This window comes from Watersipora subatra, chromosome 10, assembly GCF_963576615.1.
Source record: "Watersipora subatra chromosome 10, tzWatSuba1.1, whole genome shotgun sequence".
Taxonomy (NCBI): Eukaryota; Metazoa; Bryozoa; class Gymnolaemata; order Cheilostomatida; family Watersiporidae; genus Watersipora; species Watersipora subatra.
The window spans coordinates 39,391,387-39,405,040 of NC_088717.1; the positions used below are offsets into that span (position 1 = coordinate 39,391,387).

At 34.8% G+C, this 13,654-nt stretch overlaps 1 protein-coding gene across 1 annotated transcript in view; it reads left to right on the forward strand.

The window, feature by feature from the left end:
- The first annotated feature begins 4,010 nt into the window (after positions 1–4,010).
- Positions 4,011–13,654, forward strand: part of LOC137407057 (tetratricopeptide repeat protein 14-like) — a 48,950-nt gene continuing 39,306 nt past the window's right edge. Inside the window, exons 1-6 of the mRNA XM_068093663.1 lie at positions 4,011–4,119; positions 5,752–6,009; positions 6,110–6,216; positions 8,582–8,869; positions 10,786–10,880; positions 12,839–13,026. Of these exons, the coding sequence (XP_067949764.1) occupies positions 4,046–4,119; positions 5,752–6,009; positions 6,110–6,216; positions 8,582–8,869; positions 10,786–10,880; positions 12,839–13,026 (1,010 nt within the window). The 5' untranslated portion in view covers positions 4,011–4,045. The remainder of the gene's footprint in view (positions 4,120–5,751; positions 6,010–6,109; positions 6,217–8,581; positions 8,870–10,785; positions 10,881–12,838; positions 13,027–13,654) is intronic.

Sequence of the window (13,654 nt, forward strand, 5' to 3'; positions counted from 1 at the left end):
TTGATAAGAATATCTACCGTATCAGACTTTCTTTAGCTGTATTACATTCTTAAGAGAATGTCCCCCATAGCTACCAATTCGTTCCACAAGAGCATCTGAGTAGCTCATTCTTACTGCCTTCTTGATGTCTTGATCTGTGGCTACAGGTTGGATTATGTCATATACTACCACACATCTATCAAGACAAAATGTGATATTGTTATGCTTTGTTGACTGGTTTTTGTGGTACGAGCATAAGTAGCTTGAATAGTTGCTGAAGTTTGTGGTGGTGAGAGCAAAGTATCGCCACTGGTTTGTGGTTTGGTAGTGAGTATTTTCACTTGGACAATGCGCTGAGTTGCAGTGAACAGGTTGTTTGTGAACATCTATGTTTGTCACTCTCACACTTAAGTACTCTTGTTGCGATTTCCGACAGATGTGAGCTCATGATTGACTGAATTTGGTTCAGTGTTTCTGTTTGTTGCTTGTCTGCTTGTTTCAGTAGTTCATTTCTTTTTTTTTCAGCTGCTCTATTTGTTGAAGAGCTATACCTAGCTGCTCATTCAATCTTTGTATCTGAGATATTAAATCGTTTTGAGCTTAATTGTTTTCTTGCTGGTCTATATTGTTCATATTAAGGTGACCAATTTCTTTTTCTTTTGTGTCATTTTGTTGGTCAGAGATATTCCCAGAAGACCTACTTTCAACTGCACTGTGGTTGATAGGAAGTTCAATACATAGGTTGTCCTGTGATCTCTTTGTAGGTTTAGGGCTAGGAAACAATTTGATAAAATTCTTCTAATTCCGTTGGCAACCGCTTCCTCCGTGATGGTTGAAAGCATAGCCTCTATGACTATGTTCAAACTGAATACTAATCTCATAATTCCTTGACAAAAAATGGTGCCATTCTTGTATACTGTTACCCATGCTGACTTACCAAAATCACCTATTTGGTACCTTGCCTGTGCACATGATTTTGCTTGTTGGAAATAATTTTCAAGTTATGCAATCCACAAATCTGCTAAAGCAGGGTGACTGTACAAAGATGGACAGCTTTTGAAAATGCTGGCAACATTGTTGTCATCAATGTTTGCCAGCTTACCATAATTTCCTGATTTTTGACTATGTGATTTTCAGCATGACATGCAATATGTTTTAGTCTATTTATGATTTTGCTGTATGCCCTGTTAAGTGTCCGCATATATTATATGCAGACATCTGCACCCAGTTCAGTGTTTTAATCTGGATGGAATTTCATAGCTAGTACATTTAAGTGAGACTTTATCATTTTACTGTTTAGCATGGTGCTAATTGAAATGTTTTTAAGCAGTAGTTCTTTTTCTGATCTATCACTTTTTGATGTATTTACTATTTAGTAAATACTGACAATCACTATATGTAAGACCGCAAGGATAGTCGTAGTCTGGGATATGAGTAGTCTGGAAATAGCTTTCCTAGCTGCTACCCATTGCTAGCCTGGCAGGTAGTATTATTAATCGCTGGTTTTCATAAGGCAAGCAGAAACATCACTAGGATGTGCTATATAGAGAAGAGTGAGGTATGATGATAGAGGTAAAATATGATGGAGTTGAAAGAGCAAGTTAATAATGGAAAGAAGAATATTTTTTTGTCACTTTTCACTAAATATGGGAGCCGAAAAAAGACTAGACTGCCGCCATCTTAACGCAACTGGAAATGGATGCAGTATTTGCCAGCATAAACTTTCTATCCTTCTCTGTATGGTATTTCCTGTGGCTGGGTTAACCTGTGAAGATGAAATGATCCAATTAAAGAGAAGTATATGAAAAAATTGAATAAATGGTTAATCTAAAACTTCAATACTCGATTGACAGATGCGTTTTTCATTGCGTTAGTCTTTATAGTATGCCTTATTTTGTTGCGTCTAGTAAGATATTGATAATTGGTTTGTGTGAACCGATGAATATTAATCTTGAGATTGGCTTCCGTTAGGTTCAAGGGTTTGCCAGTCACTACTTAGCATTTTAAAAGAAAGATGCTATTTACTAAAGCCATATGTCCATCTAAAAGCCTTGCGATTAATTTTCTCTAGGTCTTGAAAAAAGTACACTTTTTTATCAATTTCTCTGATGTACATGAATTTGTTGATAAGTTTAATTTTTTTGGTGAAGTAACTTGTCTGTGTGTTGCATTGCTCATCACAATTCTGGTGAGTTCACTTTTCAGTATTGGTGACTTACATACTTAATTCGACAAATTCTTATATTTCTTGCATTTAACAATCATATAGATCTATAATGTGCAAACTATATGTAAGTTAGTGTAGTAGAGCTAATAGAGCTTTCGCACAATGTTCGATTGTGAGAAAAAGCATAAAAAGACAGAAAGAATTATTTATGCACATTCTTCCTCGGTGTGATCGATGCCGTTAATCGTGTGATATATAAATACCAGCTTGACAGTCTTTTCAGTACCAGTGCCGGTTTCTTATTTTTGAATGAAAGAAACTGAAAGTGGATAGTACTTGCACTTTTGCTGATTGCAGCAAACAGTTTGATATCCTAATGTTATTTAGTAAACAGAGTAGTGATGGAAAACTACAAAATACAGTTGCTACCTCACAATTAATTATACTTTTGAGGTTCACGAAATAAACTCATGGGTCCTAATTTCCAAAGTCCTTATGTAGCATTGTACTACACATGCAGTCAATTATCTTTAACTAACTTGCTGATTCATATATATATGATATTGTCAAAGATTTGTTACACAAGATCAAAACAAGGTTGTTTGTCAAGAAACACTGTTTTTGCGACGGTATGAAAAAATTTAAAAAGTTGATTATTTTTCTGATGAAATCAGTTTGAATCATTTGATTTTTGTGCCAACCCTGTTATACGTGCCAACCGAGTATTATCCGGGCCCTAGTTAGTTGCCTTTTGCTGTTTTTAACTGAGTGTATTTTTTGGAACAATAACACTTGAATGGCTGAGTTGGTTTACAACCTTCCTACAGTTTGCTTTAAACCTTTGCACACTAAAGTAGTATTTGTACATCCAATGCATTTCCAAAGGATATTTTTTTGAATTTAGTGAAGCGAAGTTTTAGACTGTTTTCGCGTCATCCCATGGTAGATCTAGAAGTTAATCTATGAGCTGACATTTATCTGTATTCGGCATAAAGCTGCTGACACTACTTCTATTGGTTTCTCCATTTACTTTCTGCCGCAGCGAACGAAAAAAATCTTAGTTAAGCATCTGTTAACAGTGTATGAAGTCCTGTCAGTTTTTGTTTTCATTTTTAAATGCGCCTCAGTGTCGTATTTGTCCTGAATCATCTGTCAACTTTTAAATATCGTTTGTCTCATTTTCTCTAAATAATACTTTTTATTGCCTTTTTAGTGTCAAAGAAATGAGTACATCACCTTATGTCCATTATTTGCTTGAACAATATGCCAGGCTTTTGCAATAATATTTAGTTATTAGTTAAAGTTGTAGTTACCATTGATTCGCAAAATCATTAAAGTGTTTATTGTTAGTTGTTCATTTCTGCTGATTAATATCAACATGTCAAAGTGGTTAAGTTGAACAAGGTTTGGTATAATCGTTTGTTAGGTATTAGTCATGAAAACTTTACCACGCAGGGATTTTATTTGATTGTTAAAGAGATCTTCGCTGGTGACAACTTTGTTCCTTTCTGTTGTTTCAACAGTAAACTATATTTAAGTTTTAACAGGCTTTCACAATTAGACTGCTAGGTGTCAGATGATCTCTTATACTTTACAAAAACATATGCTAAAAAACTTGAGCTAAGATTTCTCTCGTTGCTGTAAATACCTTTCTGTCCATTTACTAATATTTTAGGTCATAATTTACCGTATTTTTTATAAATCCCAGCAAAAATATATTGGTCATTGCAAACTTCATTTTTAATATTCCTGAATATCTCAAAAAGGTTTGGAGTTTTTTTTATTTTTAATATAATCTACATGTATCATGTGATGCTACTGTGAAAGCTGGTTGTGTGTTACTTTTACACAGATGCGAAAACCTCTCTGATGCTGTGGTTTCTACAAAAGGTTGGTTAAATGGCGTCTGGCCGACGGCCATTAAATGAGAGATTCAGGGAGCCCTTTTATTCAAACAATAAGACCGAACACAGGTAGGAATTCAAGCACAATATGATTATTGCACATACAATTTTAGTGCCAGTTTATTTATACACTCAATGACATCTTCTGGCTTTTAGCTTAAGCCTTATTGGAAATGCACGAGTTCCACAGCGAGTCTTGTTCAACTCAAAATGTAACAATATCCTGTTACATTATGCAGTAAATGCAATAGCTAGTCAAAATTATTCATGTTTTCTATTTGCAAGAACCTCCTAAAAATTCAAGGTTGCCGATTCTACAGCATATACATAAATAGTGTGCGATGTTATATTCTACAGCATATACATAGATAGTGGGCGATGTTATATTCTACAGCATATACATTGATAGTGGGCGATGTTATATTCTACAGCATATACATAAATAGTGGGCGATGTTATATTCTACAGCATATACATAAATAGTGGGCGATGTTATATTCTACAGCATATACATAAATAGTGGGCGATGTTATATTTGTAATTTCACGTGTAATAATAGAAATATAGAATTGGCCAATCTCAGCGCATAACTTATAATTGTAGGATTTGATTGGTCAAATACTCTTACCTGTTATTATACAAATGACCTCAATAGAACCTTCAACAACTTACCTCTTGCGATGGGAAAACTGATCATTGCAGCTGATACTTTCATAATTAGAATTAAATGAGGCAGTTTTATGTCTCTTTGGACCTATAGATCTTATTGATCTATTGAACCTATAGATCTTATTGATCTATTGAATCTATAGATCCTATTGATCCAGTTTTATAGTAAAGATTACTTTTTGTATTTTTACATTTTACTTTGAGTTTGTACCTGATCCATTACTTCATGGTAGCATCATATATTCGATCCAACTAGACATGGTATGTTAGGATTTTGATGTCTGTGCCCGAGATAGTTGTTCTCTCAAAGATGTTTTCAGGCTGATGTTTTCCCACCTGATTCTACGCTTTAGTAAACCCGGTTTCGTAGTTTCACTTTGTTTTTCTGCGTTTCCTGTTTGCCTAAGATTGCAAAATACTTGTTGCTTTGTGCGTAATATGTTTTTAGTATAATTGCGAAGTTTTGACTTGATTAGATTATTAGTTATTGAGATATCACCGAAATACCGAGTGCACTTCTAACCAACAGAGAAATGAAAAATGGCTGCTGCTGGAACATTAATTTTAAATGACACGCTGATTGAAATTCTTGGTAACAAAAGATCAAAAATAGACAAAATTAAAAAGATTCTACTCGGCACCAAGAGTTTTATACTAAAACTATCTGTTTTTCTATTCATAAAAAGTATACACGCTCTATCAGACTCGGTGTACATCAGCCATTGTTGTTTCAGTTCCCTCTAAACAGTACATCTTTGAGAGTGTGTGAAAAAAAATTGCTTTTTATTGAGTTCTACAAGCCTGGAGCTCCAGAATGATACTCAGTTCAAAAGGAATCGTGCTATCTTAAGTGCCTTCGCAGTCAGTTGATCACGACTTGTTTGCGTATACAAGGTTAGGCTTCAATCCTAGCCACTGTTGACTACATGAACAGGAATAGTTTTCTGTAGCTAATGTTACGATTCCTAATGTTACGATAATATGCATGTAAAGATAATGTAACTTTAGCTGCTGCCTTTTTATTTTGAGCAGTGATAGGTATGCCGGAGAAAATGCTCAAGGTTCGTTCATACCAGATGAAACCGATCTCATGTTATATGGTGGGAGAGATGCGGAACCATTACACGACAATGTTCAACCCGGACATTGTCTTCCTGAACGCATAACCAATTTGGATACTGCAACGCCCTTCGTCACTTCATCACCGTCTTCCAGCTCTCAAAAAATATTGACGGAATGTAGCTCAGACACCTTTCAGATCAAAACTCAAGCTGCTGACCGTAAAGCCAGGTGAGTTTGTATTTTTCATGTCATCTCATTTAAAAAATATTTTTTGTTGACTTGTCTTTCTGGCATTCAAAACAAAGTGTTAATATAATGTACGTTTCAGAGATTTAGAGAGCATAATAAAAAAATTCTCTGAGTTGACGGACAGGATCTCACAAGATTCCAAAGATGATGCTACAAGCACGAGCCACCAACTGCCTTTCACCTCAGGTGTGTTTATTTTTAGATGTTGTACATAACTAGGTGAATGCCCGGCATTTCCCGAGTAATAAAAAAGTATTTGGGCAGAAAATTTATTTTCATTTAACTTATACAACATTTACCATTCTAATTTTTGAACTTCATGTCATGAGAAAAGTGTTTTTGTGTAGTTCAAATAAATTAGGAAAAAAAAGGTTTTCAAACTTTTTCAAACAACCATAAGTTTAAAATTTCATAGCTTGAAAGAAGTGTTTCGTTGAAATAAATTAGGAAGCAAAATAAAAATGTAAAGGTTTTTAAATATAAATGTGAAATTATTAGCAAGTGATGGCTAAATATAGTCTGTTTTTGCTATGATTACAATGAAAAATTATTTGGTATACAATTGTATGATTTTAGTTTAGTTCGTTTGGCATGCAAAAATATCGTAGGCTATAGACGTACATTGAGGGGTATAGAAACCGATAGTAATTATCTAATGCTATCACCTCTTGGTGAAAATCATCATCATTAAAAAATAGTAACAAAATAATATGTTATCCTTAGTAACTATAGCTACCTACAAAGACTTTAGTACATTTTGTGATTAAGATCTGCAAGATAATGTACCACGTGCAGAGTTTTTACCTTCGAGACAGATGTGTAACATAGAGCTGAATCTAACTTAAATGATTATAGTTTACTAAACACATACTTGAAAGAAGTTTTAGTATGTAATTTAGTAAACTTCAAACTCTTCACCGAAATTGTATAATTTATCCGTTTGCGAATCGGTTTTTACCATGACGGATACCGCTGAGCTCGCCATGGCGAGCAATATATATCTATTAATAACGTATATAGTCAGTACACAAATTGCCAAGTTATAATTTTGAGAGAATTTATTGTTCACATCATGTGGCAAAAAAATTCGCAATAATGAAAAAACGGCGTGTTTCCTAGAGTAAATGAAAAATACTTTATAACGTAGGCATCGTAACGCTTGGGCGAAATGCTAAAATATACGTCATTTAGCGTGTGCATACGCTATACGGTATATGATCAATATCTGATCAATGTCTCTGATGTCTGATGTCTCTGATCAATATCCCTTTTATAGCTCAGTGGAAGAGTGCGTGGATTTAAAACTTGTGGTTGCAATCTTCGTGAGTTCAAATCCATCAATATGCAGATTTTTAATTCCAATATTTTAGTAGCCATAGCTGGACAAACAGACACACAGACAGACACACAGACAAACTTTGAGAAATACATTTATATAGATTGCAGTTTGGTTTAAAGTAAAGCTACTTGGTACATGGCTTTTATCTTGCTACTTTATTCACTACTATATCAAGTCGCCAATGTACTTAGAGTAACGTTTCACCACTAAAAATAATATATGAATAATAATAATAATGAATAAAACATTTATAGTTTGTTTTTTGAGTTTTGAGTTATAGTTCATATTTCATCATATACACATGATTTGGTACAAGACACTTGAAACTATATATTGATATATGATTGTTTTAGTATTTGTGGGTTTCCGTCTATTGTCATAAACGTGGAATATTTGGTGGTAATCGAAGAATAACTTAATAATCAAATGCCTTTAAATTTAGCGGAGGATGAAATGTTTACTTATGTGTAATACGAAAAGGTTGTGGGATGCCACAACCTTGCTATAGCGAAATACAGTAGCAAAATACAGTAATAAATATTTTATACAGAAATACAGGACAATGAAATACAGTAACCGCTTAACCAAAACATTAGCTAGTTGGTGGAGTTTCCATGTGGTGGCTTTATCTAACCAAATAGAAAATGCTTCTTATGAAATACCGTTTGCCATAGTTTAAAATTTAGTATATTTGAACTTGCTATGAGTTTTTCCAACCTTAGCATGAATAATTTTTAAATAATTAACTTTTTAATTTTTGTTGTTGAAAGGATGCAACCAGTCACAGTTAGTTTGCTATATAAAATGTTTTGGTTTATTCTCTACGAATTTGTGTGTGGTTATATAGGAATATTTGTGGTTCTCTTTACCCTTGAAGAAATGCTGAGAGTAGAGTAGGCTTAAAGAGCTTTTAGGAGAAACGTTAGCCAGCAAAGAGCATAACCGATGCCATCAGAAATCACAAGTTCTCTCTAAAAATTCAAACTTGCTGGAAGTTCGTCCGCCCAGCGGTTCCAAAATGGTTTAAACACGTTTTACTATGGGACAAAAGCTGGTATAGGCCATGCTTTTGGCTCTTTGCATTTTTTAGGCGAAGGATTTCGTGGTTGTAGTATCTGCACAATGTAATATAAGTCGGTGTTAATATATTTGAGAATTCCAATACATGCACTCCTTAAAATCTTTTGCCAACACGTATTCTTTTGCACGCAGATGACTTCCTGCCTCCTCTGGACTCGATGCTCATGTTTAGAAGCCCGTGGCTCCAGCGCGATCGGTTCATCGATGAGGTGCAAGTTGGTGATGTCTTCTGCTGCTCGGTCATGTCTGTTGGCAACTCCGGTCTTCATACCGTGTTGTTGTGTTACGCCTGCGGGAAGAGCCGAGAGATAGACCAACTGAAAATCCCTGCCTACTGTTCATCAAGAGACATTCCTGAGTTGCTTTACAGTCAAAAGAAGGAAGTCGCTGATATTTACAGTGTTAAAGACAAAGTTGTTGGTTAGTGTACAATTTAGAGTTCAGTTTATTTAAAGCTGAAATGTTTGATTTGAGATTTCCTGTGCATTTTTACAATCGAACTTTGACCTCCGAAGTTAATTCATTCCAATATTTCATCTGAATGTCAGACCTTTGACAAACCTTTTTGTAAAAATATACTGTGTTCCATTTAATATGTTCCGTACCTCAAAAACTTAGCTATAACAACTTCCAATAAATATACATATATAGTATTTAAAGATGACCTTACACAAATCTTTAGTAGATTTTATCAGAAAGTATCAGTATTTTTCTACCATTTGCGATTGTTTATCTTTTAGGTGATCTGACTGCCAGGATGTTTCAAGATTAAAATCGACAAGACTTGATCGCAGTTAAAATGCTCAGAAGTAAAATATGTGCTAAATGATGTCACTAGCTGCTATCTTTGCTATAGTTGATATCGGCGTTCAAGTTGCAGCGTTACTCGTTACTATTCTGTCGGTTGGTCTCTTTGCAACTACAGATGTCTTAATTTCACTTTCGTTTGATCTGAGCATTTCAACCACTATCAAGTTTTGTCGATTTTAATCTATAAACATCCTGGCAGTGAGATCAAATCAAACATCCAAAACAATTACAAATTATAGAAAAACACCAAATACTTTATGATAAAATCTACTAACTTTCTGTGCAAGTTCATCTTTGAGCAAATCCATTATACAATACTAAGGGTGAGTACTCAATTATATGTATAAAGCAAAATAAATTAACTTATAATGAATGGAAGGAGGTTTTTATTGTCACAGGACCGTTTATTTAAAAACAAGTGAATTGAGTTATAGCCTTGGTTAATCAGGTGAGGCGTGATGTTTAGCTAGAGACCGCAATAAGGATACAGAGTATGTTTATCTTAAACTAGGTGATGTTTAAATTAACAGACCTTATATATTTGTTGGCCTTGATATTAGATATTTTTTAATTTTTTTTAGTATGACCAGTCTCTCCACTTTTACTTGTTTCAGGCTTTTTATCGCTTTCACTCTCTCCCTCCTTCACTTCACTCTCACACCTATTCATTTATCCTTAGCGGTAAATCAATATAAATGAGACAATAATAGAATCATGCACATTGATCAACTATTCATAAAGGTATCTGCTTGACACGGATAGCAGCTCGTAAAGAAGACAATTCCCATTTGGAGTCAGCTCAGTCAAAACTCTTTCTGGCTAGTGAAAAAATTAGAATGCAAGTTGAAGTTGGTTTTGAATTTGTTTGATAACTACATGTATTCTAAGGCTAAAAAACTACGCACACAGGCTAAACTTACTCAGAACTCTGTTCTTAATCATGTTTGCTCATGATTCTCTATTACATGTTTCATCTCTAGGAAAAGCACAGTCTTCCTTCTCTCACCACCACTGTCACTCGCACTCGTGTTTTGCAATAAATTATGTCAATAATCGTAGAAAATGACATGATACATTTGTAGTGTAATTTGAGCACGTTGCAACCAAATCATGTACAGGAACTCTAAATATATCTATTGGTTAATAATATAGCTCTGTTTCGATAAACTTTGTACATCTTGTTGGAAATTAATTCGTATGTCGGAAAAGTAGTTGTCAACTTTTTTGTAGCTTGTTTAAAAAATTTTATGTTAAGTTGATCGTAAGTCAAAGTTTATTTAATATTTTTTCATTAATTTAGTAATTTGTCAGCAGAGATGTAATGGAACTTGAAATGATTTTTCCAAATGTTATTTTTTTAAAGCAAATGTTATGATGTGGCTATTCCTGAATCTCGATAGCCTGAGATCAATCTGCGTAGCAGGAGTTTGAGCTAATAGCGTTTCTTTCCTGTCCACTTTTTGTTTTTATGTTGATCTACTAAGGCTTTAGGTGGACCTTTTCTCTCTCAACATGTATTTTGATAGGGGTGGTGGTGAGGCTGAAGGAGGCGAGTGAGGATATTCAAGTGTCACTTGTGGAGAGAGATCTTCCATTCAACCTGCAAGGACATGTCAAGCTGGTATGGCTAGCGACCACTGTTGGTTCTACTATCTTAGAGTTCGTATCAAAGGTTTTGGTGTCTATCTGTTTACTAGACTGCTAGCTAATTGATGGATGTGCAACAACTCCAACTCCTAAATCACATAAATCCATGCCATTGACCTGTGTCACAACAGATATTATTATGTGGATAACTTTGAATATGGAGTTGTCTCTTCTTTAAAAAAACGTATACACAGGGGTGTATACGCTAAATAACCTACACATATATAACCTACCCGTATCAATTAATCTATACGCAAATTTTTTTTCTATGTACATAGGAACTTCATATGTATAGGTGATACTAAGTTACAATTTAAATGTACATATATGTTATGGTATGCTGTTATTCTTTATGGTTAGTGTATAAATTCATAGCCTTATTCATATCGATTAACAGCCAAGTCTTAAGCTGCATGCAGTCTCTAAATATAATGTAATGTATTTATGTAGGTAAGGTTCATAGCATGAATGATTTTACTACAGTAACGACAATCCTGATGTTTGCCACTTTTTCACAACTTTCTTTAAATAACTCTGTAACAGGAGGAAACAGTGTATGACTTGTGTTTACTTAGTTTAATCGCAGCCAGTTGTTTTTCTGTTACAGTGATTGTGGCCACTGTACGCAGACAATGGCTTATTTCTGATTATACACGTAGCAGAGACTCATAAGGCATAGTGGAGGAGTTAATAACATACTCAGCTACAATTAAGTTAATATTTTTGTTTGTTATTTATAATAAACTAACCAATCAATGAACGATAGAAAATCTGCTTATGAAAGTTATTCGTTCCGGATGCTGTTTTATAAGCAGAAAATGTCATAAGTAGAAACAAATTTTACCCTATCAATCTGTTCCGCACCCCATAAAACTCAGACATAATCTCTGTATAAATTATAAATAGTGGTTAAAACTGGTAAAAAATACATTAGAATTATATTACTGCATAATACATAAAATTACAAATGGAAAGAAGAAAGAACAGAGAAATAATGCATAAAAACTGCATACAGTATGTTTGTTTACTTTTGGCTTTGACCGACTGCGCTAGGCTAAATGTTCACTGAATTTCACTAGCAACTGGAAATGAGTGAGACACATTGTATTCACCGACGAGAAACAAACTGACCAATGGAATGGCTAGAAGTTGCTAGGTCTCAGCCACTGGCAGAACAGCTCAAGCGCGCCACTTTCAAACCGTGTTTAGAAGCATCTTTTGTAAAGCAATATTTTTACGAAAAGACATCTCATTATTTGAAAATTTCATATGTTAGGTATTTTCTAAGTGGAATTCCTACTGCATCTGTTTTGAATGTTCTCTAGCTCACTTATTTATTAATTTGGAATGTAATTGTGTTTATCATAAGTGGTCATCAAGTCACAACCACAGGGTATATCACAGCATGTAGCTGTGTTTATCATAAGTGGTCATCAAGTCACAACCACAGGGTATATCACAGCATGTAGCTGTGTTTATCATAAGTGGTCATCAAGTCATAACTACAGGGTATATCACAGCATGTAGCTGTGTTTATCATAAATGGTCATCAAGTCACAACTAGAGGGTATATCACAGCATGTAGCTGTGTTTATCATAGGTGGTCGTCAAGTCACAACTAGAGGGTATATCACAGCATGTAGCTGTGTTTATTATAGGTGGTCAAGTCACAACTAGAGGGTATATCACAGCATGTAGCTGTGTTTATCATAGGTGGTCATCAAGTCACAACTAGAAGGTATATCACAGCATGTAGCTGTGTTTATCATAAATGGTCATCAAGTCACAACTAGAGGGTATATCACAGCATGTAGCTTGTCTGAACATGGTGCTGGTTTTTTCTTCCCTTTATCTATCTCACTAAATTCATCATAGATCTTGGGGTTATTTAGGCTTTAGAAGAATGAGTGATGAATCTCTCTCTAAATGTAGGGTCTCATTAGATCTGAGGAGTTGCCTCCTTCTTATAAGACCATGTGTACCTCCAGCGATCTCACTTACGGTCAGATTCTTCTGACCAAGACGATATTTCACAGTGAAGGGGTCACCACTCGCATGACCGGGCCTCTCGGACTCAGGCATGACCTCAGCAACTGCTCTTTGCTCGAACGTGTTCGAAAGTGAGTTTTCTATATGCAGTAGATACAATCATGTTTTAGTGAATTGTATTACCAAGAAGAGCTTGTTGTACATAGTAGGAATGTACACACCGATCATGAACAAATGTTGGAATTATCTGTTCATTTTCACTAGATGCACGACTCCTTATCTCTGCAGGCTAGTTATAAAAATGCGGTGCTACAGTCAACACTTCTGTTACAAATTGCTACAGTCAACACCTGTTTTACACAGCCTCGACTGCAGTGTTACAGTCAACACATCTGTTAAACAGCCCTAACTGCAGTGCTCATCTAATGAAAACTAATTGGAACAAAGTTGGGTTTGAGGAATTGGAAAGGCAACGCACACATTTAACACAGAGAAATTTAATGCCTCCAGGGCTAGTGGAATGTGTAACATTGCTGTAACGCCTCCTCACCATTACTTTTATAATATATGATACGTATATAGCATATATAATGCTTATACACACCTCTTTGTGTCTTTGGGGTTGAACAGGCGCGACTATAGTCCGCAAAAAGCATTGTTTATGGTCTGCATGCGTCAATCCATTTACTTTCTCATACCTAGAATTTTTTTATTTCATCTAAGTGTTCGAATTTAGACAGAGTTATGTTCAACTTTTAT